The 26,893-nt window shown below is 43.2% G+C and overlaps 1 protein-coding gene across 7 annotated transcripts in view; it reads right to left on the bottom strand.

Annotated features, from left to right (window-relative positions):
* Positions 1-26,893, bottom strand: part of PALM2AKAP2 (PALM2 and AKAP2 fusion) — a 443,327-nt gene that overhangs the window by 243,936 nt on the left and 172,498 nt on the right. For all 7 annotated transcript variants that reach the window (XM_049635971.1, XM_049635954.1, XM_049635979.1 and 4 more), the window contains 2 exons: positions 16,706-16,786; positions 4,107-4,237 (listed from right to left, as the gene is read on the bottom strand). In XM_049635971.1, the coding sequence (XP_049491928.1) occupies positions 4,107-4,237; positions 16,706-16,786 (212 nt within the window). The remainder of the gene's footprint in view (positions 1-4,106; positions 4,238-16,705; positions 16,787-26,893) is intronic.

Genomic DNA, 26,893 nt, shown 5'->3' with positions numbered 1-26,893 from the left:
TGGGGCTTGAACTCACGAACTGTGAAATCAGGACCCGAGCTGAAGCCCGACGCTCAAACAACTGAGCCACCCAGGCGCCCCTACAGCAACCTTTCTTGAACTGTGATTTGCACAGATTATCTGGAGCACTCTTTAAAAAACAGGGCTCCTCAGCTGGGTCACTGAATCCAAATTCCCTGGAATAAGGCCTGGGAATCTGTATTTTTTTAAAAAGCTTCCCAGGTGATTCTAATACCCAGGATTTAAGAGTCTAGTTCCTTCCTCCCTCCCTTCCTTCCTTCTTTCCTCCCACCATTTCTTCCTTCCTTCCTTCATCTCTCCCTCCCTCCTTATGGGCTGCCCTCAAAATCTAAGCACCACATATTACAGTCTTGGAAGACAGACAACACTCTTAGCTCCAAACAACCACCAATTTACAAATAACACTTTGGTGAAAAAACATGTCTGTAAACCTGGAGGTTGCTGTATGATCGATCACTGGCACTATAAAGAATTTTAGACTCAAATGGAAAGATGGCGATGTTCTTCTTGAAGATATCTAAGGAAAGAGACAGGTTTAAGTGCAAATTCTCATGCTTTATTTGAAGTCTTTATCAAATTCAGAATGGCCCATACATACAGAATTAAGACATGGCCTAAATCCTACACACACTGAAGTTCTGAATTAGGTTGCCATCACCTTTTCTTTTTGCAAACTAAATGACACAAATTTCCATTCATCTCTCCTTGTAGGCATTCTCCCTGCTCTTTGATTACTATTCTCTATTGTTCCTTCAGGTTCTTCAAACGACTCCTGGTTCACCAGCAGGGACTGAAATACCTTCAAGGCACAACTGTACTAACATACTTTGTCATTTGAAGACAGTTTGCATATCTCTTTAGGAGAATCTAACTTACTGTTCCGGAGTGACTTAGATAAGCAGACCCAGATCTAAAGACCTAAAGAGTGATAATCTGTCTCAAACAGAGAAAGTTTCTTTTACAATCCCTCTATTAAGTGGTTCTGCTACATTTGATCTGTAGCCAATTTCCAGGATTCCTATTCTATAAAGATCAGATTCTAAATTTGATCTCGAAGCCACTCCTATTTTCTCTCATTCTCTTCTCCCTGTCCCTGTGAATTCTCAAGTTGTTTTAGCTCATCTTGTTCCTCATGGATTCACCTTTCTGGACTTTCTCTAATGCCTGCAGTTTTCAATTGAACAATCACACTGCTGTTAGAGTGAACTATTAGCCCCCGTTTTCACCCTCCCCTATATCTGTGCCCTTTGCCACACAACTCTGAAGTTCCTCCCACTGAAGGTTGACCATCTCCTCCCCTGGGTTTTGGGGTGGCCATGACTTGCTTTGGCTAATGGCTTATGGGCAGTTCTGTTTCTGCTCCGCCCTCTTGCTCCTCTGCCATTGCCATAAAAGGAAGCAGTCATGGTTAGCTCATTAGTGCAGGGGGGACAAGCGTAGACTCGTCCAACCTATGTCTTGGAGTCACTTGGCTGAGCTCAGCCAAAACAAGCAGAGCCAGGATACCCCGTCCGCTTAGACTGTAAGAGCTGCAGGATGCTTGTGCTTCCAATGAGCCTTCGGGGCTGTTCAAATGGCTAGGACTGTGAGAGACAACTAAGCCATGCCTGACTAAGGAAAGTGGCTTAAGGGGCTGAGGGTCCTTTAAGGGAAGAGGCAGGACGGCTCCCTTCTTCCCTTGAGACGAGAACTTAAAGACGCTAACCATTCCAGGAGAGAAGTTGCAAGGCATATGAGGGGAAGCAGAAACTGACTTCCAGGGTAGGAAGACACTCTTTCCTCCGGGGGCCCTGAGGAGGAAATGATGCCCATCAGCTGGCCTGCTCCTACAGAAAAGCAGCTCCAGGGAATGCAGCTCACTCCCCAGCAAATGCAATGCCCAGCAGAGCCATGAAAGTGGCAGAAGGAAATAACCTGACAAATCAAGGCCTAAGCAGCCCACCTCCATCCTTTTAGGCTTCTATGATTTCTTTCCTTCTGGATTGGGTATCTATCTCCTCAAGGAGCTCCAAGAGATGGCCTGCATACATTGAGTGAGCTCTTTATTCTAGTGACTCAAAAGATAAAAAAAGAGATTTTCCTTATTTTTCTGAATATGGTGATGCCCACCTAAACAATATACTAGCCCCTAACTCTAACACTTCACTCCGATGGTCGATTTAGCCAAAACTCAGTCTCGATTTGAGACTCTCCCTCCACCTGGTGGCTCATCCCACAGGTAAGAGTTACCACTTATGAGGCCAAAACAGTGATCTAATACATATGCAAGCCAAAGAGAAACTGCCAATTTGGTGGGAGGACCACATTTTCTAATGCCATTTAAGAAAAATAGAAAAGGTCATATCACTAATTTTGTCCTATTTTCCAAATCCTTTTCACCTTCCATCTGTAACACCTACAAGATGAAGTGACCCTGTCAGACTCTGAGAAAAGATACACGGCTTCTGAAAAAAATGATTTTAAGCAAAATTTTCCGCCCATCGGTGTGTATACTGTCTCCCTTCATATCCGAGGTAGTGAACAGACTGTGTCCAAGCCACTTGGCTCCTAGGATTTTGCCAAGTTAGACTGGAGACTAATCTCCCAGGCTTTCTCTGCCCAATATGTGGGGTACCCGGTCCCAAACCTTCATTCACCGAATAGCTGTGGAGTGTCTGCTTTGCGCCAGACCTATCTGTTGTGGTGACGTAAAACCAGTAAGAAAGGGGCAGGAAAATGATGGAACTTATAACCAGAGCGACGGCGAAGAGATGCTCCTGCATTGTATCCACTGTCCCTCTGGCTGACAGCACTGTAGACTCTCCACTTTGAGACTTCCTACACCATTTCTCCGAGTGGCCTTTTCCTCCCCAACCTATTATATTGTCAATAGTTTCAATAATCCTTGGCTTCCTCATGTTGTGTAAGACACAGCCAGCTGAGCCACTTCTGAGGAGAGAAACCCCCGAGGCTTGGGATTCTGAGTGACTCCATCCTGGCCCTCCCCTGTCCACCTTCCGGGCTTCCAACAAGAAGACCTTTCGTACATTCTGGAGGTACTTGTCCTCACAAACTTGATGCCACATTTTCAGGACTAAAATTTTCTTCTTCTAACGACATATATCGATCTATCTAACTAAAATGGCTGGTAATAGTTTAGCCTTTACTCTGTGTATTCTAAAAAAAACTGTTTGTGTATATACACATATTCACCCACCCACATATGTGTGTCTATGTATATGCACACACGCACATCACATACAGCTTCTTCTTAGCTAGTTTCCCCACAAGCAAAATTTAGTTAAGCTGCTCTCAGACCTCTTTGAGGGACATTAGGGTCCAAGCAAAGTACGGACCTCGGCCTTCAGGGCTTACGGCCGGTCTGTTTTCCCCGGCGACATTACTGGAGTCCCCAGGTACTCTCACAGACCTCATTCACTCCTCGGTATAAAGGCCAGTAGCCAGGTAGCTCTGACCCTTTGTGTTCTAAGACAGCTTGCACCTCAGGAGAAACAGAGGAAGCTCTTGAAGTTGATATTTGAGCCAGGGTTTGGTGGGATGGGATGGAGGGGGAGATTTGGTTCCAAGGCATCTCTGATCACCACCTTCCACCCCCGTCTCATATCTCTGGCTAGGTGTCCTGGGACCTGGTGTGACTACAGTTTTCAGTGCAAACCTATGTTCTTGGTCCAACCACTGGCCACAGGAGGGTCACTTATCTCCCCGATGGAAATGTTCAGAACCTGGTTGACAACCATAAAGGAACCCAACTCACCCTCTGAGCAGAGCAAGCAGGCAACACAAAGTGCAATTTTAGAGCACAGGGGTGCCCTCATTCAGCTCTTCTATACTCTGTCCTTTCCATTCCAAAACCCCCTGCTATAGTTTCCCCACGCAATAATTAGTACCCAGAGTAATAACTCAGGGTTATCTGGAAAAGTTTAAAGGATACAAATGTATTCTGTTTAGGAATAGAATTCCAAAGCTCTGGGAAAGGGGGCTGGCACTGAGAAAGGCCCCCTAGAGGAGGGTAGTGGTTACTGCACTGTAACACCACAGTGCAGGGAGCGGGGGTGGAGAGGTGCCCTGGGCTGGGAACCACCTACCTCTGAATGTTATCTTCCAGTTGTTTGACTCTGAATTCATCCTCTTCAGACTGCCGCCTCCTGGCTTCCTCCTCTTCCGCAGTTCCAGCGGGGATACCCTGCAGCAGCCATTTTTCCCGAAGCACTTTGGACTGTGGGAATGAGGGAAGAGAACAGACTAGATGGTACCTTTCAGTCCACAGCCTTCTCAGTGTGGGCGGTGCCTCGGTTTTAGCTCCGCCCCTCATCTGTGTTCACCTGAATTGCTGCCTTTGCCTCCTCACTAATTTGGCTCCCTACTTCCCTCCCCTGGGGCCCAACCCCTAGAGAGCCACCAGAGGGATTTATTTCTACATTTTCTACTATAAAAAGTTTTTGAAAACATGTTTTTCTAACAGAGGAAACTGAATAATGAATGCCACTGTACCTCATCTAGCTTTACAATGAGACAGTTTGCCGCATTTTCCCATATTTATCACCAAAGCGTTTTAAAGGAAATAACAAACATCATGACATTTCACCCGTAAGTATTTCAGTATTAATCTCTAAAACATAAGGACATTTTTCTGTGCAACTACAATTCCATTATATAATTTCTTAAGATCACCCAATATCAAGTCCATCTTAGGGTGTTTTTTCAAAAAGGTTAATTTATGTTATGGCTCTTCTTAGAAACTCTTTAATGGGGGCTCTTGGGTGGCTCTGTCGGTTGAGCGTCTAACTCTTGATTTCTGCTCAGGTCATGATCCCACTTTGCACTGACAGCTGGGAGCCTGCTTGGGATTCTCTCTCTCCCTCTCTTTTTCTCTATCCCTCTCCCCTCCCCCTCCCCCAAATGAATAAACACTTAAAAAAGAAATAAGCTTTTTAATGATTCCCAACCATACCCAGCAGTGGTCTCCAAATGGTATTAAAATAATGCACCCCACTTGTACCAGTGTACTAATATATTGTGGAGTGAAAGAAAAAGGCTTTGAGTCTCAGGTCAACAGTTCAGGAGGGAGCGATTACTGCTTTGAGAAGAGAAATGAAACAGCTCAAAAGAAAGGCATGAGGAAACTCCCTGAAACGAAGAGCAAGGCAAGGAAGGTGTGGAGAAGATTTTTGATTTGGGTTTCTATTACATGGTCCCTCGAAGGCAGATGGTGGCTATTGGATGTGTGCAGAGGCTGAACCCCGGGCATCATGGCCAAGCATCCCCTGGGCAGGTCAGCAATCCTGGGAATGGAGGCCTGAAAGGGTGCACCCCCAAGTCTGCCAGAAGCAGGGCATGTGACCAGTTTTTCCCGGGTCCTATAATGGCTTTGAAGCCACTCAACATAGATTATGCATAGAATAAGCACTGAGTTCCCTGGCTTCAGGCATCATTTCCATCAGAATCTGGTTTGACCTCGTCAGGCAGGCTGAGCAAGGTAAAACAAAGGGAACCCTTTTGATGGCTAAGAGCCAGGCTATGCAGAGCTTGGAGCCAATTAAATAGGATTTACAGAAATGAAAGAGTGGAATATTTCTAATATTGTGGACACAGAATTCATACTTCAGTTTGCTTTCTACAGCTCTTAGCAAAAGACAATTCCGGAGGCTCTCATTTTTCTTGAGATTAAGCAATAAAAGTCACTTATTATAAAGCTATAAAATGAGTTACCAAAAATTGCCAACATTTAGTAATAGTAAGTTAGAATTCAGTAACGGTTCTGGTTCACCATTCTATTGAGAAATCCAGCAGCCACACAGGGCTGTGAAGACCCTGCTGGATGTATAGGAGCAAGTTTCAATGTTTAGAATTCCAACACTTCTGAAGGGACTTTTTTTTAGCAACACATCAGTATGGTGTCCAAGCAGCCATGGTGTTCACTGAATGATTCTTGCTTTTTATTTATAAATCTTTGTTGGTGGAGGCCTGTTTGATTACTCTTACAGTGCATAAAGAAGCATATTTATAGCACTTGACCTATTGCTTTCCATTCATTGAAGGCATGGGTCTGTGCATATGCAAGTGATTCATGATTATATGCTAAATGATTGTAGACAGGAACCACCCTCATCCCCACAGACTTAAACAGCTAAACATCATTGGTAACCTGGTGCCTGCAAATTTATTTACAACTACCACCAAGGACAGTGTTAAAAAAGTACTTTAAAAATTTATAGAGCATTGTTTAATAATATAAAATCATGTGTAAAAGTTCACAGTACCAGGGTGCTGGGTGGCTCAGTCGATTAAGCGTCAGACTCTTGACTTCAGCTCAGGTCATGGTCTCACAGTTTATGGGATGGAGCCCTGTGTTGGGCTCTGCTCTCACAGCATGGAGCCTGCTTAAGATTCTCCCTCTCCCTCTCTCTCTCCCCCTCTCTTCCCCCACCCAACTCGTGCACTCACTAGCTCGCGCTCTCTCTCTCTCTCTCTCAAAATAAATAAACATTAAAAAACTCACAGTATCATTTGTTGACATTGGTTGCTCTTTCTTCTGGGCTGAATTATGGCCCCCTTTCCCCACCAATTCCTATGTTGAAGTCCTAACCCCTATGACCTCATAACATAACCATGTTTGGAAATAGGGTCTTTAAGGTTAAATGAGGTTATTGGGATGGGCTCTAATCCCATATGACTGGCATCCTTATAAAAAGAGGACATGCACAGAAGGAAGACCAGGTAAAGACACCTGAGAAAGATAGCCATCTACAAGCCAAGCAGAGAGCACGTGAAGAAGCAAGCCCTACTGACACGTTGATCTTGGTTGGATTTGCAGCTTCCGGAATTGTGAGAAAATAATTTCTGTGGCTTAAGCCACCCAGTCTGTGGTGTTTGTCACAGCAGCCCTAGCAACTACTACATTCTCTGAAGCTTTATCACAGAGATGCTTCTTCCACTGGAAAGTGGGGATGAGTGGGTTAAACTGGTTTCTCTTCCTAAGTGGGTTATAGGAAAAAAAAAACACAAACTCAAAAGCATTGTTCTCTACTCAAAATTCCCCAGATATCATGCTCACTTATGGTGAGAGGCTGGGCTGAACAGTGGTTAACAGCCTGAATTCTGGAGCCAGTCTGCCACTTACTAGCTGTGTGACCTTAGATAGTCTCCTCACCCTCATCGAACCTCAGTTTCCTCACCTGTAAAGTGAATGTGAGGACAGAGCCCATCTCAGGCTTGTCATGGGGATTAAATGCATTCATATGCTAAAAGTGCTGAACCCACATGTAGTACTAGAGAAATGTTTATTATTGCTGTTCATCCTGTTCCCCTGGCCTCTTCTCCCCTCATCTGAGAAAGAGCAGGTAAAATGCTACCTGAGGAACCTTCCTCCACTACTGCTGGTAGGATGCATGGCTCTCTTCTCTGCCTCCTCTAGCAGACAGCATATTCCAGTACACTTTCATACTGTTCTCAAATTCTTTCTTTTTATATCTTTCCTCCTATGGACTCCCAGCTCCTCAAAGGCTGGGACAATTCTTCATTCTCTTTTGCATCTCATTGCTGCCCCTAGCCTAGCTCCAGGGAATGAATGAGTAAATGGGTGAGGTGGAAAAATCTTGATTTTTCTATCATGCTAATTCCTTGGGAGGGGGCTATCACACTTTCACTGGGCTCCCTCAGCTGAAAATGTTTGACACTCACCTAGTTCAACTTATAGAGGGTAAAATCCCTATTAGGATTTTGGGAGAGAGATCTACTGGCAACCTTGGTCTTAGAGTGTGGACCCTTCTGGAAAGGCAACCATGGACAGACCCAGCTTTCTCTACCCTAACAGGGATGTTACACAGCTAGGGCTTCTTGGAACATGACACTGGCTGCTCCTGGGAATGTTCTCTCTGCTCTTCTGCACACTGTGCCTCCTGCCACCAAGAAAGTGTCTAACTCCTCATTTCTGGCTGATTTAGCCTTAGCCATCTGTCAGCACCTCTGGAAAGAGCAGCCTGGTGACCATGAACACCGAAAGCATATATGCCCTCGGATCTGTCTCTTCTTTGGATAAGCCAATGAGGTCACCAAAACATCCCCAACAGCTGGAGCCAAGAAGAGAGACAATAACAACAGGACAGTGGGTCTCGGAGAAGTCTGTTTCACAAAAGTGTTTTGATGTTTTAGAAACAAACAAATAAACAAAAAAGCAGAGTTGATTTTTTTCACTTGGACCCAAAGTGGTAATGCTGGGAAACCACCAATTCAAATACATTTACCACCAAAGATTCCCTTAACCTACACCAGATCCCCTCCTGTTGTCTCTGAGGGTCGGCTGTGTTATAGCCTTGGGACACAATGTACTTGTCCATTCTGATCACACATGCCCATTGGAAGCACTGGTTTCCCTGTAGTGTTCTGGCCTTTACTGGCTGCCTGAGTGTTTCAGAAGTAAGTGACAGAGTACAGCAGAAGTGAAAACTAAAAATAAAAACTTTTCTTTCTTATGTTCAAAGAGCATATACCAAAAACAGATACCATAGTTTACAGGTGGTAAGAACGGTCAACACTTCACTTTTGTCAAGTGGATGTAACGATGAAAAGTCAAGACAAGGAAAGGGCAGGCAGAGAGCTGGCAGTGGGCAAACAGAGTCTTGACAGGGGCTCCTTGGAGGGAAGGATGGAGGAGACGCTGAGGTTCATCTGGCTCTTCCTCCACACATCTGTCCAGCTTCAGAAAACAAAAGGAGAACAGAGCCTCGCATGCTGCAGTATGCGTAGGGCTCACCAGGAGAGCTTGCACAGAACCCCATTCCCGGCGATGTTGATTCTCAAAGTTCAAGATAGGGTCTGGGAATTTGAATTTTAACAGGCTCCCACGTGATGCTGTCATTGACGCTGCTGGTCCAAGGACCTTGGTTTGAGTCACCCTTCACGAGAACCTGTGACTATCCAGATGTCTGGAGAATGCGTAAGCTTCGCCACTGGCTAGCCAAACACTGATCCGAAGAGGAGCTCTTCGTCCTCCCACAGGCTGTCTCTCCTCCTGCATCCCCATCTCAGGAGCAGTGGTGTCCTCATCCATTCCCTACATGCCAGGCACTCTGTCGGCTCCTGAAGACACTGCCTGGAAGACAGGCAAGTCCCCAACATCGCTGAGCCTTTGTCTCAATAAACAAGGGTGCAAGACCATTTCAGACTGTGATACCAGCATCGCAGGAAGTAGGTAGGACAATGTGAGAAACAGGGACCGATGGAGGACACTTTAGGTGGGAGAAGTCTCTGTGAGTACTTGAACATTTGAGCTGAGATCTGAGATCCAAGGAAGGGCATTTCAGGTGGAGAGACTGACAAATGTAACAGCCCAGATATGGGACAGAGTTTAGCATGTTTGTGGACCAGAAAGATCGCCCAAGTGGCTGGACCATAGTGAGTAGGGGGTGGGGAAGGGAAGGTAGAACAAGCTGAAGATGAAGAGGAAGGAAGGGGCCAGATTAGGTAGAGAACTGCAGATTTGCTAAGGAATTTGGCATTTGTCCTAAGTACTGTAGGAAGAAAACAGATTCAGAGGGACAGGATTACAAAGTATAACTGATTGGATTCTATTACATCATCAGGTAACAGAGCATGTTAGCTTCAAACAGAGGAGCAGCAGAAGCTACAGAAGGCATGAGGTGTATCTCAGAGGTAGAGTCAACATGACTTGCCGACAGATTGGACATGGGGGTTGAGGGAAAGGGTGGGATTAAAGGTGACATAGATATTTGGTTTGAGCAAAAGGGTGGATGGTGGTAATGGTGGTATCATCATCCGGGGATTTGGAGAGATTAGAGGAAGAACAAGTGCAAGAGGAGCAGAAAACCAAAACTTCCATTTAGGGCATATGATGCTTGAGAAGCTTAAAATGGAAGCAAACCCATCTAAGTGGATATGTCAGGAAAACAGCTGAATACAAGAGCCTGGAGTTCAGGGGCCATCGGGACTGGAGACATCAATTTGGGAGTCATTGGTACATATGTGATATTTGAAGCAATGGTACTGAGTGATGATGATGATGATGATGATGATGATCCTTATAGAACTCTTGCTGTTTTAAATCCTTCACCTATAAATTCATTAAACTCTCACAAAAACCCCATAAGGTAGGTGCTAACATTAAGTAACTAACTCCTGGGCACACATTTAGTAAGACACGGCTCTGAGACTTGAAGCCAAATGGTGCACTCTGTCCAAGATGCCCAGGAACGCTCTTTTTCTCACATAGGATTTACAAAACCTTCAGGCACCGCTGACCTCCCCCTTACTCAGATGATCCCTCTCCAGGGTCTCTGACAGTGGGCTCCTCTCCCACTCACCCCTGACTTCCCACAATTAGGTGCTGTATCCTCTATTCATCCACAGTGGCTGATGCACAAGGCTATAGTTGAGGATGATAAATACTTGTTGAGTGAATGAATTATTAAAAAACCATGCACAAGCACTGTATTTTAGCAAATATAAAATCTTAGACTATTAAGGCTAAAGAAGACCTTAGAGATCATTTAATCAAACCTTTTCCCCCAGCTTTACTGAGGTACAATTGACAAATGAAGTTGGAAATATTTAAAGGATACAACATGATTAATCAAACTTTTTAAATCTACAGATAAGATACCTGAGATGACACAATTTTTCAAGGTGATACAGGAAAGCACTGAGGAATGTCTGGGTGATCACTGGGTGGTGGTGGGGGGCCAGATGGGCAGTGGGAAATGAATTGAGACTAATCAGTCTCCAATTTTTTTCCTAACTGTAAATTTTTTAAGTGTTTGTGTGTTTATTTATTTATTTATTTTTAATTATTTAAAAAAAAATTTTTTTTTTTATTTTTGAGAGAGAGAGCACGAGCAGGGGAGGAGCATAGAGAGGGAGACCCAGAATCAGAAGCAGGCTCCAGGCTCTGAGCTGTCAGCACAGAGCCCAACATGGGGCTCGAACCCATGGACCACAAGATCATTACCTGAGCTGAAGTCAGTGACTTAAGTGACTAAGCCACCCAGGCGCCCCATTTTTTTAAATGCTTATTTATTTATTTTTAATTTTTTTAATGCTTATTTATTTTTTTGAGAGAGAAAGAGAGAGAGAGATTGAGACAAAGCACGAACAGAGGAAGGGCAGAGAGAGAGGGAGATATAGAATCTGAAGCATGCTCCAGGCACTGAGCTGTCAGCACGGAGCCCAACACAGGGCTCGACCCACAAACCGTGAGATCATGACCTGAGCTGAAGTCAGACACTTAACCGACTGAGCCACCCAGGTGGCCCTCTAACTGTAATTTTTATAAAGTCATATCTACCCATATTTTTACTTTATAATTCTGGCTTATAATTAGATAAGGCTTCCTCATTCTAGGGCTTTGAAAATATTTACCTGTGATTTCTTTTTACACTTTTATGAGTTTACTTTTTATTCCAAATCTCACATTCACCTGTCATCTGGGTCACACTGACACTGGCTGTGTTGGCAGATGCTGTTGGGAATCTGGTGAAATCCCACCTAATAGAAAATGGCTTAAACACAACGTGGGGTGACAGCTGTGTTGTGTTTTTGATCATCTGTGTCCCCTCTCTGTTCTCCTTCTCCTTCCCCGGGACACTTCCCTTCTTCCCCATTGACTCCTGGGAAGATCTTGGTTTGGTATTGAGCTTTTGTTACATGATTCAGTCCACACAGAAGCCAACCCAAGACTTCCTAGAGGAAACCCAGTTCTAACTTGTACTCAATCTGTTCATAGGGCCAGTGGAGATGGGGACATGCTGGGGAAAAGGATGCGATGTAGAGTTCCTTTACACTGTGTGCCCTGCCTGCCTAGTCAAGATTTTAAAATTTAAACTGGCCTGTCATACACACTAATAACCAAGAAAAGTCTAAAATTAGTGCTAAAGGTTCACAATAGCGAGAGACACTATAACATCTTTGCAGCAAGGCTCCTGGTACCTTCAGGCTATGCAGCAAATGACCTTGGTGGGTTTATAATAAATATCTCGCAGGGTCACAATTTAGTCTTTGATTTTTTTTTTCATTCAATCTTCTTGAAAGAAAAGGCTGTAGTTTTTAAAATATAATGACAATTTTCATAGCTTGGATTAGAAAAAAAAAACCTCTAGTCAGGGTTCCCTGCTCATAAATAAATAATTCAAAGGCAGCTTATATATTGAAGATATGATATTAGCAATTTGATTCTGACAGTGCTGACTCTGTCATACAAACCTTTATAAATGTGACAGTTCCAAAGGGATTCATGTGGCAATACATACTGTGTGCCTACTCTTGCTGGGGCCTTGGACTGACCAATAAAATAGACAAATCTCTGGTAATTCGACCAAGAGACAAAAAGGAATATTAAATTTAGTCTGTCTGGTATAATATAATAGTTGATTTGTTTTTTAAACTCACATTATCGCAAGTCACACAATAATAACAATAAAAATAAATAATTGTTTCCATGGAATAAAAAGCCAAGACAATTCTTCAAAGGAAGAATAATGATGGCTCTTGCCTTATGACATATTATTAATACATATTATATATTAAAAAGCTAGAGGGATTAAATGAGGATGGAATCGGCACAGGGGTGGCAGATTCATGGAATTAAAAGAATCTGCAAATGGTAGACTTGAACATAAGAGAGAAATATGTCTATGATAAAGAAGACATTTAAGTCAGTGAGAAAAAGGATGAATTAATCAATAAATCATGTTGAGGCTCACCATCAGTAAAAAGTAAAGTTATTCCTATCTTATTTCCTATGGAAAAAAAATTCTAGATGGGTTAAAACTATTGGAAGGATAAGAAACATCACAGGTAAGTGTTTGAGATGGAGATGTTCTTTGCAAGGACAATATAAAAGTCAGATATGACAAAGCAAAAGAATTTAAGATGTGATTTCATAAAAATGACAAAGTTTTTATGAGAATTTAAAACAGCCCATCTACCAAAATCAAAAAAGAGGTCAAGGTTAACGTATTTTGGACCTGAATGTTAATACCATTTTATTTTACTCACAAGCTCATGAGGCCTGTTATCAAGGGTCACATACCTTACTCTACAAAAATATATCGGAGAAAAAGCATAGAAGGATATACCTCTGTGTGAGTTACATCTGGTTGACAAGTACATAGTTGTTATGTTTTTTTCTTTATATTTTCCTGTGCTTTAAAATTTTGCCTTTGCAATGATTGTCCATTCCTTTCTCTTTTATAAGAGAATCAGCAAAAATAATTCAGCTACTAAAATTGCTTACTGGTACCATATGTGAGCACTTCTTGGAAATTCTTACATCACAAATATTAGATACCAAATATAGCTAAGATCCTCTAAAAAGAAATCTGAGTTTCCTTTGGTGAGGACTTCAAAGGACCTGGAGGTTTTTTAATCACTCAGGTGTAGTGGATATTTCAACATTCCACACTTTGGTCTTTCATTGCATTGTAGAATTTATTTATTGTCCATATATAAAGTAACAATATGCCATTTTGTGGCATTACTCACTGCATAGCCCTAAATATTGCAATTACCAAGAATATTAGCCAAATAAGCATCAAAACTATTGTCTTGCATTCTATTTATTTGCCTTGACAAGAGACCGATAAATCTATCTAAATAATTCATACCTCATTGCATGAGAATAAGTATCCAAAGACTATTTGATAATGAGAATTATGTCTTCATAAATATGAAATCTGATTCCAATGCTTTTCCATTTAACTTTGTACCAAGCACATATATTATTTTCCTTAGGGAGGATCTTAGATTTTATAAATTAGTGAAATAATTAATTATTGACACATTTCTTAATATTTTGTACTTCAAGGAACTACTAATAACCAATAATGTCTCCATATGCTCTCAATTTTCTGGAGTCCATGAAAATATATTTGTAATAAAGAGACGATAATTGGCATCTCTCTAGACAAATTATTCAAAATGGAACATTTCACTTGAAGGAAACAGTGTCCTAGAGAAGGCTTGGTTTTGGAGAAAGACATACCCTAGGGTTCAACTGGGGTTCCCTCACTTATAGTCTCTATGTTCTTGGGCAAATTACTTGACCTCACAAGTTTGTTTCCTCCCCTGTAAGACAGGGAAAGTAACACTTTGTGGCCATTATTGAGGGGATGTATGTAAAGTACCAGTACTAGTCTGAAGTACTAGGGACTCAGAAAAATCATGACTATTATCAAGGATAGGCAAAGGTATGACAAGGCTGCCGTGCCGCCAGGAGAAAGCTGGCCGGGTCTCTACCAAGAGGCTCACAGAGGAGCTATAATCCCAATGAACCTACTACCATCAAGGGGTGAGGCTGCCAAGCTCAAACCTGAATGATCACAGGGAAGATAACTCACACTATCAGGTTCCGTCAACAGCTAAATGATTTAAAGTAGAACATATTCCTTTCTGGTGCCTGCAGTGATCATATCTCTCAGTCAGGCACCACCAAAATAACTCAGTTATTTTGGGATGATGGGCTCAGAGCAAAGAGAGGCAGAGTCATGAGGGAAGTTTCACCTGAGCCAAGGTGAGGCTTGATGATTCTTCTGGCCTTACTGCAGACCCCGCCTCACCAGATACTTGGTACCTGCCAGAGCTGGAGTCTTTCTTAAACCACCTTTGGGACCCGTGAGTCTTTTTTTGCCCCATTGTTCAAGGCTAGTTATCCACCCCCACTGTTTACATGGCCTTTCCCCAGGGAGAAAATGACAGTGCATTGGTCTCCACTTACTAAATTGCCATCACTTTCAGTCATTTCTCCCCAGGTTACAGGAAGATCACCTAGGTAAAAGTGCTGGGTGTTCCCTTAGATAGCCAATTTCATCAACTATGTGAGAACTTTACCAACATGACTGTAAAGAAATATCTGATCCCCTTGTTTCCAAGTCTCTGAAGGAATCTCACTGATTCCACATGCAATACTAAGTCCTTTTTACTGTTATTTCTGTTGTTGGATAGATGGAAGGATGGATGGATGGATGGATGGATGGATACTGTGCTGGAAATCAGCAATGAATGAGTCCTTGACATCTTATAAGAAGTATCTGATAAGAAGTGGGATAAAAAAAAAAAACCCAAAACACCTGATTTGATATATTTATTGCCTGACTTTTGATTCAAGGAATGCAAAAGCAAAGAACCACACTGAGCTTAAAGAGGAGAGGGGCTGTCTGGTCAAAGACATAAAAAATCTACCTTTAACCAAGAATTCACTGAGCTTCTGGTACATTTTGGTCTCTTGTACAGAGTGAGTCGACTGCACTGTGAGCCAGAGTCCCAGCTCTGTCCAGACTGACCTTGAAAAATCCACTCGGTTCTATTAAGTGCTTTTAAGTCCCCCTCTCTGTAAGAAGAAAATACTAACTTCAGCCCTCAATGCTTGCTCAGGGATGGTTTAAGGAAAGAGTAACAGCATGTGGGTTATACTGTAAGCTTCTACAAAGAAAGGTCCATAAACAGATTTACACAATGAGTAAAGAGAAGTGGGCAATATTCTCAGCATCACGCTGCTTTTCTTCCTTTTAAACACATCTCTCTGGTTAAAGTTGATAGTAAACTGATAAATATGCTAAGCAGATTTAGGTCATGCTGCTATTTGAAATCAGCTTGCTGATAATTCTCATCTCGAGGATTCATTTAGCACAACCCTAATCTAGAGAAGAATGGAAAATACAACCACAAGGACCCATCGTGTTTAAAAGAATCAAAATTAGCTATACCTGGCATCACCCTGAAGAGTCAGCCCCAACCTTCCCAACCAGCCCCCTGAGCAATGCACATCTGCACATGAATGTCACGGCAACTCGAGTGAGCAGGAGAAGGACTTCCCTAAAAAAAGCCCAGAGCAGGAGAAGGCATGCAGAAACTTCCAGCTGGCCCCTGGAATGTGTTCACAGTATTCTGCAAGCCTGCAGAAAGCAGCATTCCACAGCCCGTGGAGTTCTTGTGTCAGTGACAGAGCTTTCTCGTACGCTGTACTCAATTATGATGCTTAAGTGCAATACGTTTTAAAGAAAAATAAATAAATAACCCCCGCCTCTCTCTTCTCCGGTGCGATGGAGACCCAACCAAGTCAAATCATTGCAATGCCATCTTTTGACCCACTGCCCATTCTAAGAGAACACTTCCAAAATTGTTAAAGTAGAAATAAAATGAATGAATCATCCGAAACACACAGCGTTGCTCTTTTATCAGATCGCAGTGCTTTCCTCTCCTTCTCTCCATATCAAGAAAGAAAATATTAATATGTTTAATGTGTCCAAGAACATGATGTTCAACGTATCCTCGGGAACCTCTGAACACACACGCACACACACACACACACACACACACACACACACAGGACCTAATGCACTGAGACGCAGCCCCGGAACACTGCCTCACCCACCATGTGGAAATTCTCATCCAATTTCTATATATAACCAGCGCATTTCACATGCACACACCAGCCCCCAAACCCGTCCACATGCACACTATAATCTCATCAGGCTCACAGACACTGGAATGCTGTAACAATGCCCTGGGTTTGAGAAATTCACAAGAAAAGCCAAGAGATGGTTTCCTGACTGAATGAAAAAAAACTCGTGCAGTCAGCGGCAAAGCCTTCACGCCAGGGCAGCCTCTGCCCGGCTCTCTGGGGTGTGATCTGCATGTCTAATAATGGAACAGGTTCGTGGGATCAGCCTCTTACCTTGGAATGCTGCAGCAGAAGTATCTGCTCGTCAAGCTCTTGTCGCTTGCCTTCTATTTCAGTCTGCCTCTTTCTTTTTTCCTTGAAAATAAAAGAGAGAGAGAGAGGCTGTAAGAGTAGGTGGGTGTTGGCTCCAGGAATTTTAAGGCCGGAAGCAGCAGCAGCAGCAGCAGCAGCAGCACACATGTGTATAGACACTTCCAGAGATGCTGGGCACACGCACAGTGTCACCTGCCCCTCCGCCTCCAGCCGCTTTCTCCTAACATGTCTGCTGTGGGCTCGGCGAGTGGGAGAGTCTCCTCAGTCAGCCAGGCTGCAGCAATTTAATCCAGAAGAAAAGGCGGTTTCTACACACTCACACATACACACACACTCACAGAGTCATGTTCTATGCAGTGTTAATTTGGAGACAAAGAATAAAAATGTCTCAACCGAAAAGACAGAGGATGTTATAAACTGCAAATATGATAGCATGTAACAGTGGGGAACTGTAGGGTTAGCTTCCTTCTATGGAAATCATATACACAAATAATCCAACATAATTTCCAATTTCCTAGGACAAATCATCCCACTGGACATCACAAACAATGCAAATTGATGGGCGGTCTTTGCTTAAACTAGTCTTGGGGGGAGCATTGCATGTGGGTGGGGCTCACTGAGGTTACGGTAAATATGAAATTTGAAGTTGGTCTGCCTGGATCGGACTCCCAGCTCTGCCATCTGCTACCTGTGTGACCTCTGGCAAGTTCTTTCACTTCCCTGGGTCCGAGCCTCCTCTCACATACAGAGGAGATCATAATTTGTCCTAAACCTTATGGCTGCGGCAGGGATGAAATGAGACGATACGTGTAAAGGACTTGGAACAATAGCCTGGCACATAGTAAATGCTCAATAAATGCTATTTATTATTATAATTGTTGCCACATGTATACTTGTACGTAATGCCTAGAGGCTGGTTTTAAAGGGATGTAATTCTCCTGTATTCGGAGCATAACCTTCCCACTGGAATGCACACGTAATACTTTTCTTCTCCCTACTTCTCAAATGCAGACAATAAACATCATATAAATGTGACTAATTTAAGAATAAAAAGGCCTGCCTTTAATGATAGCTTACTTGCTCCACATTTTGTTTCCAAAGTGCACACTGGGAAGGTTTGCTGAGACATTTACTGCACTGGCTTATTTCCCTTTACTCTCATATGCAGGGGGAAACGTGCTAGACAGACATAGTGGCATTCTACAATACGACAGCCAATTCCTGGAGAGGACAATAATGTGGAAGGCTGGCTGCTGGGCTCTGTGTTAACGGAAGCCTTTATTTTCCGTAGTTGCTATGTTTCTGGGGATGTGCCTGCACCACAGCTATTCAAGTCAACATAGCAATAATTAGTGTTATAACCAAATTCTTCTGTGCAATGCACAGACTTTTAAGAAACGTTAGTTTATCATCTCAAGCCACTGGGAGACATGATATCCAAGTCAGGGACATAACCCTCCTGCCAAAGTGAGGCCCGAGGATATTTTAGGAACTCACCATTTACGAAGAACTCTGATCAGCGCTGTGTTATTGATGCTGCTTCATTCCAGAGTGTGTGTAAATATGTATAATATGTGACCGTAGATGGGGAAAGTGAGGCCTAATGAGAAGAGCACACTTATCCAGTATCTCAGAGGTACCACGTGATAAGACAAGGACTTTCCGAACCAGTCACTATCTCTATATCCTAGGATTCCTCCGGGGCAGGTTTACTGTGCTTTATCATTCATTCCCACCGGCAATCAAGATACATAGTTGCCCAAATTTAAGTCCAGCACCAAGAGATAGTGCGTCATGGACACAAGACGCTGATGACACAATGCTTCCATCAATGGGAACTGAGTGCTATGTATTCATTAGAGACTGGACATTTGCGCCCTCCCCCAAAATTCATATGTTGGAACCTAATCTTCAAAGTAATGGTGTTAGGAGGTAGGGACCTTTCGGAGGCAACTAGGTCATGAGAGTGGAGCCCTCACGAATGGGATTAGTGCCCTTACATGAAAAACCCGAGAGCTCTTTTGCCCCTTGTACCATGTGAGGACACAGCGAAAAGATAATGGTCTATGAACCAGGAAGCAGGCCCCCACCAGACACTGAATTTTCCAGTGCCTTGATCTTGGACTTCCCAGCCTCCAGAGCTATGAGAAACAAATTCCTAATGTGTATAAGGCACCCAGTCTATGGTATGTTGTTATAGAAACCTGACTGGACTAAATCAGGGTTCTAATTACACATCTGGTCATTTGCAAACCTAGGCTTTCCCACCTCTGTGCCTTTGTTCACATAGAAAATCCTCACTCCAGAGTTTCCCACCACTGGATTAGTGAACTATGCCTTGAATAGAGAAAATATCACCAGAGGGTACAGGCAGTGAACCTCTACATGTTCAAGCTGTAGACTCATCGGTGGTCCCTGTGAACAGATATGATCATGAAAGATGCAGGTTTTCAGTTAGTTCACTTAGAATGGGGGGGGGGGGGAATTAGGTAGATACAAATGGGCAGCACATTCCAGGCAAAGAGAATTGTGTGAATAAGGGTAGAAATATACTGCATATTCCAGGGACAATGAAGAGGGAAATCTAATTGAAGTGTAGAGCTTGCTCTTTGGAATAGAGATTAATGATTCAAAAGATTGGCTAGGACTAGACCATTGAGGGCCTTGAATGTCAGGCCAAGAAGTTTGGATTTCATTCCACAGACAATATAATATTGTAGGGTTCTAAGCAAGAAAGTGACATGGTGAAAGGCATTTTAGGAACACTAATCTGGCACCAGTGTATAGGATGGATTAACAGGGGTCGGGATACTTTTTCTATAAAGGTCCAGACAGCAAATATTTTAGGTTTTGTGGAACATACAATCTCTGTTGCAACTACTCAAAGCTGCCATTGCAGTGCAAAAGTGACATAAGCCAATATATAAATAAATGAGCGTGGCTGTGTTCTAATAAACCTTCATTTACAAACAGAGGTGGGAGGCCAGATTGAATCTGCCAGTCATAGTTTGCTAACCTCTGGATGAAAAAAAATCACCAAATGTCTTAGGAGGATGGTACATTCACCCTGCAGTGGGGTGTATGGGTGGGGATGGGTAAACTTAAGCCCACCCTGGCTTAAAGCTGCTCCAATCTGAATGAAAAGAAAAGGACAAATACAGGAACCAAAACTGATGAGACTCAGAACTAACAGGATCTTGGGGGGCAGGCAAGGCAGTGTCTTAGCTTTCAGCCATGCGGACCAAAGCAAGCTGGTGTGGGAACTGGCAACAGTGGGAAAGCAACACTTTCCCATTTGTGCCATATTCATATATTCCTTGAGGAAACCCTTTACTGGGTTGAAGCTCAAAAGCAAACAGTTGTTAATATATAATATAAACCAGGCACCAGCATCAGCATGTTCATATCTGCGTTCTGTCTGCTAAAGACTCGGGCTTGGCCTCATCATAAGGACCCTTTGTACATCCATGGCTGTAACAGGATTCTTTGATTAGTCGAATCCCCCTCCACGGTGATGGGGTTAGGTCCTAAAGTCACTCTTAACCCAACAAAAGAGGTAAGATGTGCAGCCAGCCTCTGTATGGAATTAGTTATGAGCCAAAGTCTGGCAAGTTCGGGTAGGGCACCATTGGGTCCTAGGCACTCGCTGCCTGCTGGGACTGCTGAGGTCTGAGCTGCGCTCCTTGCCTGCTAGCCTGCTGCTTTCTAGACTTCTTCCTTTATCAAAGCAAAACCACTAACTCTTGGGCCCTCTTCTCACTCCAGACATTTAGACTACATGATTCCCTTTAGTCTCATCAACTATACAACCTGTGCGTTGATAACTTGCTCATTTCAGCCTAGATCTCTCTTCGGAGCTCCAAATTCCCATATCCAACTGCCAATTGTTCATATCCAGTCCCTCAAACTCAGCGCTTACCGGCATCATCTCGGCCATCCCTCCTCCCCTAGGCTCACATCTGTTCTTTCTGCATTCTCCATCTCAGCAAATGACGTTACTCAAGGCAGAAACTGCAGCTATCCTAGACACTTCACTTTCTTGAGAGACCAAGTCCTGTTGATTCTGCTTACCATTTTCCGTATCTTTTTGCTTCCCTACTACAACCTTTATTACTACCTTATTACTTCCTTTATCTCACCATCTGCACATGTAGAATATTCTACATTAGTGTATTTAGCACTCTACAGCACTTAACTGTTACACCCAATTTCCATCTGGATTGCTGCAGGGGTGTCCTCACTAGCCTCCTTGACCCTGAGTCGTGGCTCTGAGCAAGTCCCCCTCTGCATTGCTTCCAGAGTGATACTCTAAAATCGAAGTCTATCTCCATCCCTTGCTTAAAAATCCCAGAATGCCTCCCATTGCCTGCAGTGCAAATAGTAAGTTTTCCCTCACTGCTTCATTTGGCTATCTGTATCTATACCTATATCTATACCTATACCTATATCTATATCTATATCTATCTATCTATCTATCTATCTATATACATATTTCTCTTTGACAGTACAGCTTAAATATCAATGAAGATAGAGTGCCATCTGCCTAGTCTTTCCTTTGGAGAAGCCACCCACCCTCACTGTAAATGGAGCTGGTGGGTATGGCTAATCATACTACCTTATCTCATTGCAACAGCGAGTGGTCCAAGGGCTGCTAAATGACCCAAGTAAGACCAATAAGAAATACTTCTAGGGAGAGACACATGAATACTGGGAGAGAAAAGCTCTTTTTCCACTAAGGTCAAGCTGGATGATGTACATCTGAGTGGCAATTTTCCCAAGCCACATGGAAGAAATGCATCCATGCTGGAGAAAGGTCAAACATGCAGAGAGAAGCAGAGCTGAAAGACAGAGAAAGAAGGATCCTAATGACACTCTTTGGTCCCAGGTCTAGTTTGCACAAAGCGAGAACCACCTCTGGGCTTGCTAAATTATGTGCACTAATTTTCTCCATTTTGCTTAAGCTAGTTTGAGTTGTGCTTCTGTCACTCGCGACTCAGAGAGTAGTGACAAATACAGAAGCCTTTTCTGCTCCCTCCAAGTAGAATTCATCACTCCCTCCTTCTCTGCTCCCTTTATTTGCCGTGGGTCCTTGAGTGCTTTAGCACTTAAACATTTAAACTTCTACACATCTTTCCTCTTTACCAAACTATGTGCTCTTTGAGGACAAAAATCTTGGCTGAGGCATCTCCAAAGCCTAGAGCACCACATGATGAAGGCATGGAATGAGATACTTGCTCCCCTCTGATCATGTTCGGTTTGTACAAATCCCTCACTCAAATGCATTATGAATTTGCACTCATGACTTCAATGGCAGTAATGGCAGAGCTAATACTTATTAAGCTCCCTGCAATGTCCACTGAAAACACATTAGCAATCAATCAACAGAACCAGGAGCGTCTTTCTGTTGGAGACATTAGCCCATATGGAATAGACCATTATTGCCATGCATATAAAAAAGGAGTTGAAAAAGCTAACTCTGGGCAAGAACCATGGAAAGCCCATTCTGGGGAGAAAAGCTAGGGTAAGGGGAAATTCCAGGGAAAGCATAATGAGCTGCCAGTAGCAAACCATTCAGGGGGAATGCGCCTCAAGAGACATCTGGAATGAAGTGATCTCAAACCATTAGGAAGGTTTCCAGATCCCTCTACTATCTGGGAGGCCTCGCAAATCCCTTTCATTGTCTTTCTGTAAATTATATATTTTCTTGGCAAGTATTTTCTGGAAGCATTGCAACATTATGAAACTGCAGACTCTTAGTACAGTAAGGAGCACCCATGGAATGGAGCACAGTCTGTTCAAAGGTGTGGCTAAAAAGCATGAGATGTCATCAGGAAGCCTATGTCCACCCTTGTGCACCTAGAGGCAGACTCCCTCTTCTCTCCTCTGCCTGTGCTGCAAGCCAGGCATTGGGAGATGAAAGCTGATGGGTGGGGAAGGAGTCCCAGAGGAGTCTGTGAGAAACAGTGAGAGAGGGGAAGAGGCTGGGGAGGAAAGGCAGTAAGAAACAGATACAGAGTTTTCTTTCCTTTGCTGAGGCCCACTTTGACTTGGGCTGATACTTAGAGCCCCAGGGAGCATGTGCAGGACGGAACCAGAAGACCTACTTACACAGAGCACTATTGCCTTCAAGATATGCCAGAATTTAGAAAAAGATTCTGGAAAGGGGAAAAAAAGAAAATATATTAAAATTTAAATGTGGCAATCTTTCCTCCAGCTATTGCTGGGTAGAGAATGTTGCTTTGACGTCTACCATCATGAGCTAAAGGGAACTGTGCGCTCCTCCTCTGAGCCCAATAGGCTTTTCAGTGACTTTGGCCCAGCTGGTTCATAGGCTTTGCAGTGCAGAATCAGAGAGAGGGCAGAGTGCTGAACTGCAGACCGACACTGTTTTAAGTAGCTTGCACTTGGAAAGGGAACAGGGGATATGGCTGATGGGGGGAAATCACAAGATTGAGAAAAGGAGAGAAGGAGTGAAGAAAAAGGAACTCAAAGAGCTTGAAGTTCATCCATTTAAAAAGAAAGGGGGCTGAGATGTTAAGATCAGAAGATCAGGAAGAGAGAATCCTGATGTATTTTATTGTGGCTTATAAAATGATCCTTTTGGGGGCACCTGGGTGGCTCAGTCGGTTAAGCGTCCGACTTCGGCTCAGGTCATGATCTCGCGGTCCGTGGGTTCGAGCCCCGCGTCGGGCTCTGTGCTGACAGCTCAGAGCCTGGAGCCTGTTTCAGATTCTGTGTCTCCCTCTCTCTTACCCTCCCCTGTTCATGCTCTGTCTCTCTCTGTCTCAAAAATAAATAAACGTTAAAAAAAATTTTTTTTTAAAAATAAAATGATCCTTTTGGATGCACTCCCAAAGATTCTGGTAAGGATACTGGACTTTTCCTTCCACACTGTGCTTCTTTGAATGTGCTTTCCTGCTGAAACAGAATCACCAGGGTGCCAGTTTTTATATGGGTTACACTGAGTAGTAAAGTAATTGTGAGAATTAAATTATGGAAAATCAACTTGCAAATGGGGGGCCCTATGAGCTTTTTCTATTAAGGAATCAGACTGTCATCTCAGTCGTGGCTGAATTATAATTACCTGTTTAATGCTGCTGCAGAACCAATGCTATTTATATATCTGAGGAAGGAGAAGCAGGTCGGTCTGAAAACTGAGAACCCCAGTGATTACGTATAAAACAATCAAGGAGGTACCTGCTCAGCTTTGTCCAACTGCCCGTCCAGCTAACTTGAATGCTGAGTTTGCTTAGTGGACACATCCCTACTAGAGATCGGGTATCTGATCCCAGTGCCACCAGATATCAAAACTGTCTCTTCTGGCTCTGACTTGAAGGTCACTAATCATGATTCTGATTATATATTCAGGCTTCCCAAGTAGTTAGGTGAATGGAGGGCTAATATTTATTAAGCTCCCTGCAATGTCCATCAGCTGTAAAATGAGTAACCTGGCACTCGGATTTAGGTAGACGAGTGAAAGCCAAGTTGCTTTGCGATGTTCTGATCCCACAAAACTAAGGAGCAGAATCCAGAGGCAGCTCAAAGTCTTGGTCAAAAGGACAAGTGAACTGCATTTCCTATAATCACACCATTTTGCTCAGTCGTGCACCCATTCGTCCCACAACATCAACACGTCAAACAGAAAATTCTACAACTCCATTTCATTCCCATTGCTTAGTTTGGACCAGCATTTCCATTTATGTAATTATCTTTTATTCCACTGATTATTTGGCCTTGAACTTGCCATCTATTGGTAACACAGGGAATTGCCTGTTTCCTTCTGCTTTTTACAGAAATTATAAAGAGAAAGACTTTTAAGTAGGAAAGAAGCATTGATTAGTTCAAACTTCACTATGGGTTTTTGAAAGGACACTTTAACACCTCAACTCTTAAGAAACATTAAATAGAGTTTAGATGCAAAACTGTTATTAATTACACTGAACAGTTAACACAGCTAGCTTATTACTGCCAAGACCAATGTACAACACAGGAAAGTTTTAGTTTAAAGTCTTTTGTAGATAGTTTAGAGCCCATATGGATTTTATCTTAAGTCTATTTTTAAGGTCTGCCCCCAGTGTTACTCTTTAAATAATTATTTAACCATATAGCTATATTTTTGCTTTAATGGTAATAACATCAAATTCTTTGCTAGGTGTGCCTCCCTTTAGTGTCCTTTCTGGAAACCAAAAAGAAGGGTGGTCTGACACAGCTCTAATGAGAAAGCTCATATAATAAGTCCACTGTGAAGAAAAGAATTGAGCACTTTCTATATAGATATAATGATAGAGAACTCTGAGAAAGTCCCAAATGCCAGAAAAAACATAATTAAATTCATCCACAGAATGTAATTTCCATATCCTCACTCTCAAAGTACGGTGTTATTTCCACTGTGAAGCCATGTGAGCACTGAACTAGGAGTCGAGAGACTCAGCTTCAGGTACAGGTTCGACCCCTAACCCTGGGTGACTTAGAGGAGTCTATTGTTCCTAGGCTTCCAATTTCCCACATGTGAAATGAGCAAGTTGGACCAGCTTTGTTGTAAGCTTCCCTCATCTCTAAGGAGAACGATGGCTTCACTTCTGGATGGTCACGTGTCCTTCCTCATCTATAAAGTCGTACTACCAAACATTTAAGCAGTGCTTACTATGTGCCTGGCACTGTTCTGATTGATATATGTTAACACTTCTAACCTTCATAACCACCCACTGCATTAGGTACGATCATCATCTGCATTGTACAGAGGAGAAAACAGAGGTACAGGGAGATAAAGAGAGGAGGTCACACGCCTACAAAGTGTCAAACGGAATTCAAACCCAGAATGAATCAAGGAAACATAACTGTCTTAAGGTGTTTGTAAAGTACAATAAAAAAATGGAACGAAGCCCATCTCTTGATGCAGGAGCTCCATAGATAAAGGTGCTTCCTTTGTACGTGGTATGAAGTTTTTGGCTTGGGCTTTTGCCTAGGCACTTGCAATCTACTCATGGAACCAACATTCATCTCTAAGAATAACGATGTTGGTGGTGGTAAAAACAATAATGACAACAGCAGCAATAATAATAATGGTAACTACGTTTGTGGACTACTTGCTATGTACCAGGCGCTATCCTAAGGACCCCTCCAGTTTTTCATTTAATCCTCAGAGCACTTTCAAGCAGGTACCTTTACTATCCTCCATTTTATGGATAATCACCAAAACTGAGCATAAGTGAATAAACATGTCCAAGGTCATGTCCAGGAAGTGGCCCAGCAGGGGTTGAAGCCCAGACAGTCTGACTCCTGAGCACTTTATCGTGAACAGAGATGTGTTTTGGCGACGAACATTTGCTTAACTCTGAGAGAGCGCCACACAAGACACATGGAACACACTGTCACCACTTGCACGTGCATGTGCCCCAAACTTCCAGAACAAAGGAGATGTTGAGAATGCAAACCATCCTGATGCCAAATCTTTCCACCCCACCTCCCCACCCCCAAACCGGAGGCCTTTTACAAAATCTGTGACCATTTCCCAATTCCAAACAGAAGTAGGCTGAGGCTGGATTAGAATCTTCAGCAATTTCTGGTGAACCAGAATATCCATTTACTTTAATTCCTGCAGGAGACACTTCCAGGGGATTGAATGATTTCATAAGGAGAGCAAATGCAAAATATGTCTCTCCCATCTGAACTTTTCATCAGAGAGGGACAGTTGCAAAATGAGGCGGCAGCTGGGAAAGCTCTCAATTTACCACATCGGGCTCATGAGGGGAGAAGCTCTCTGAGTCCGGGGCTTCTAGGTTCTAGAATACATCTTTCTAAGATTAGATGTCAGGAAGGGGAAGGGGCAGAGGCATCCGCAAAATTGACAGTCCTATCTTGGGAAGAAGTGCAAGGCCTGCAGGAAATGTCCCTCGTCAGGAAGCAAGAGTGGACACTGAACGGACCTCACAAGAAGCAGTTTTCCCACTGGCCGCTTGCAGGTCTCAGAGCAGCAGCCCATGGAACAGCAGTGGGGCTGGGATGCAACTGAACAGACCTGTGGCTGTTGGAAATACAAGACAAAATAGTGTGCACAAAAATAGAATGTGACCAAGATGTGGGACATTCTGACAACAAAGGAATGCAGACTCCAAGAAAGGAGCGCCATTCCAAACAGAGACGCGCGCA

The sequence above is a fragment of the Panthera uncia genome, chromosome D4 (assembly GCF_023721935.1).
Source record: "Panthera uncia isolate 11264 chromosome D4, Puncia_PCG_1.0, whole genome shotgun sequence".
In the NCBI taxonomy this organism is placed as follows: domain Eukaryota; kingdom Metazoa; phylum Chordata; class Mammalia; order Carnivora; family Felidae; genus Panthera; species Panthera uncia.
This window is presented reverse-complemented; position numbering and strand designations above follow the sequence as displayed.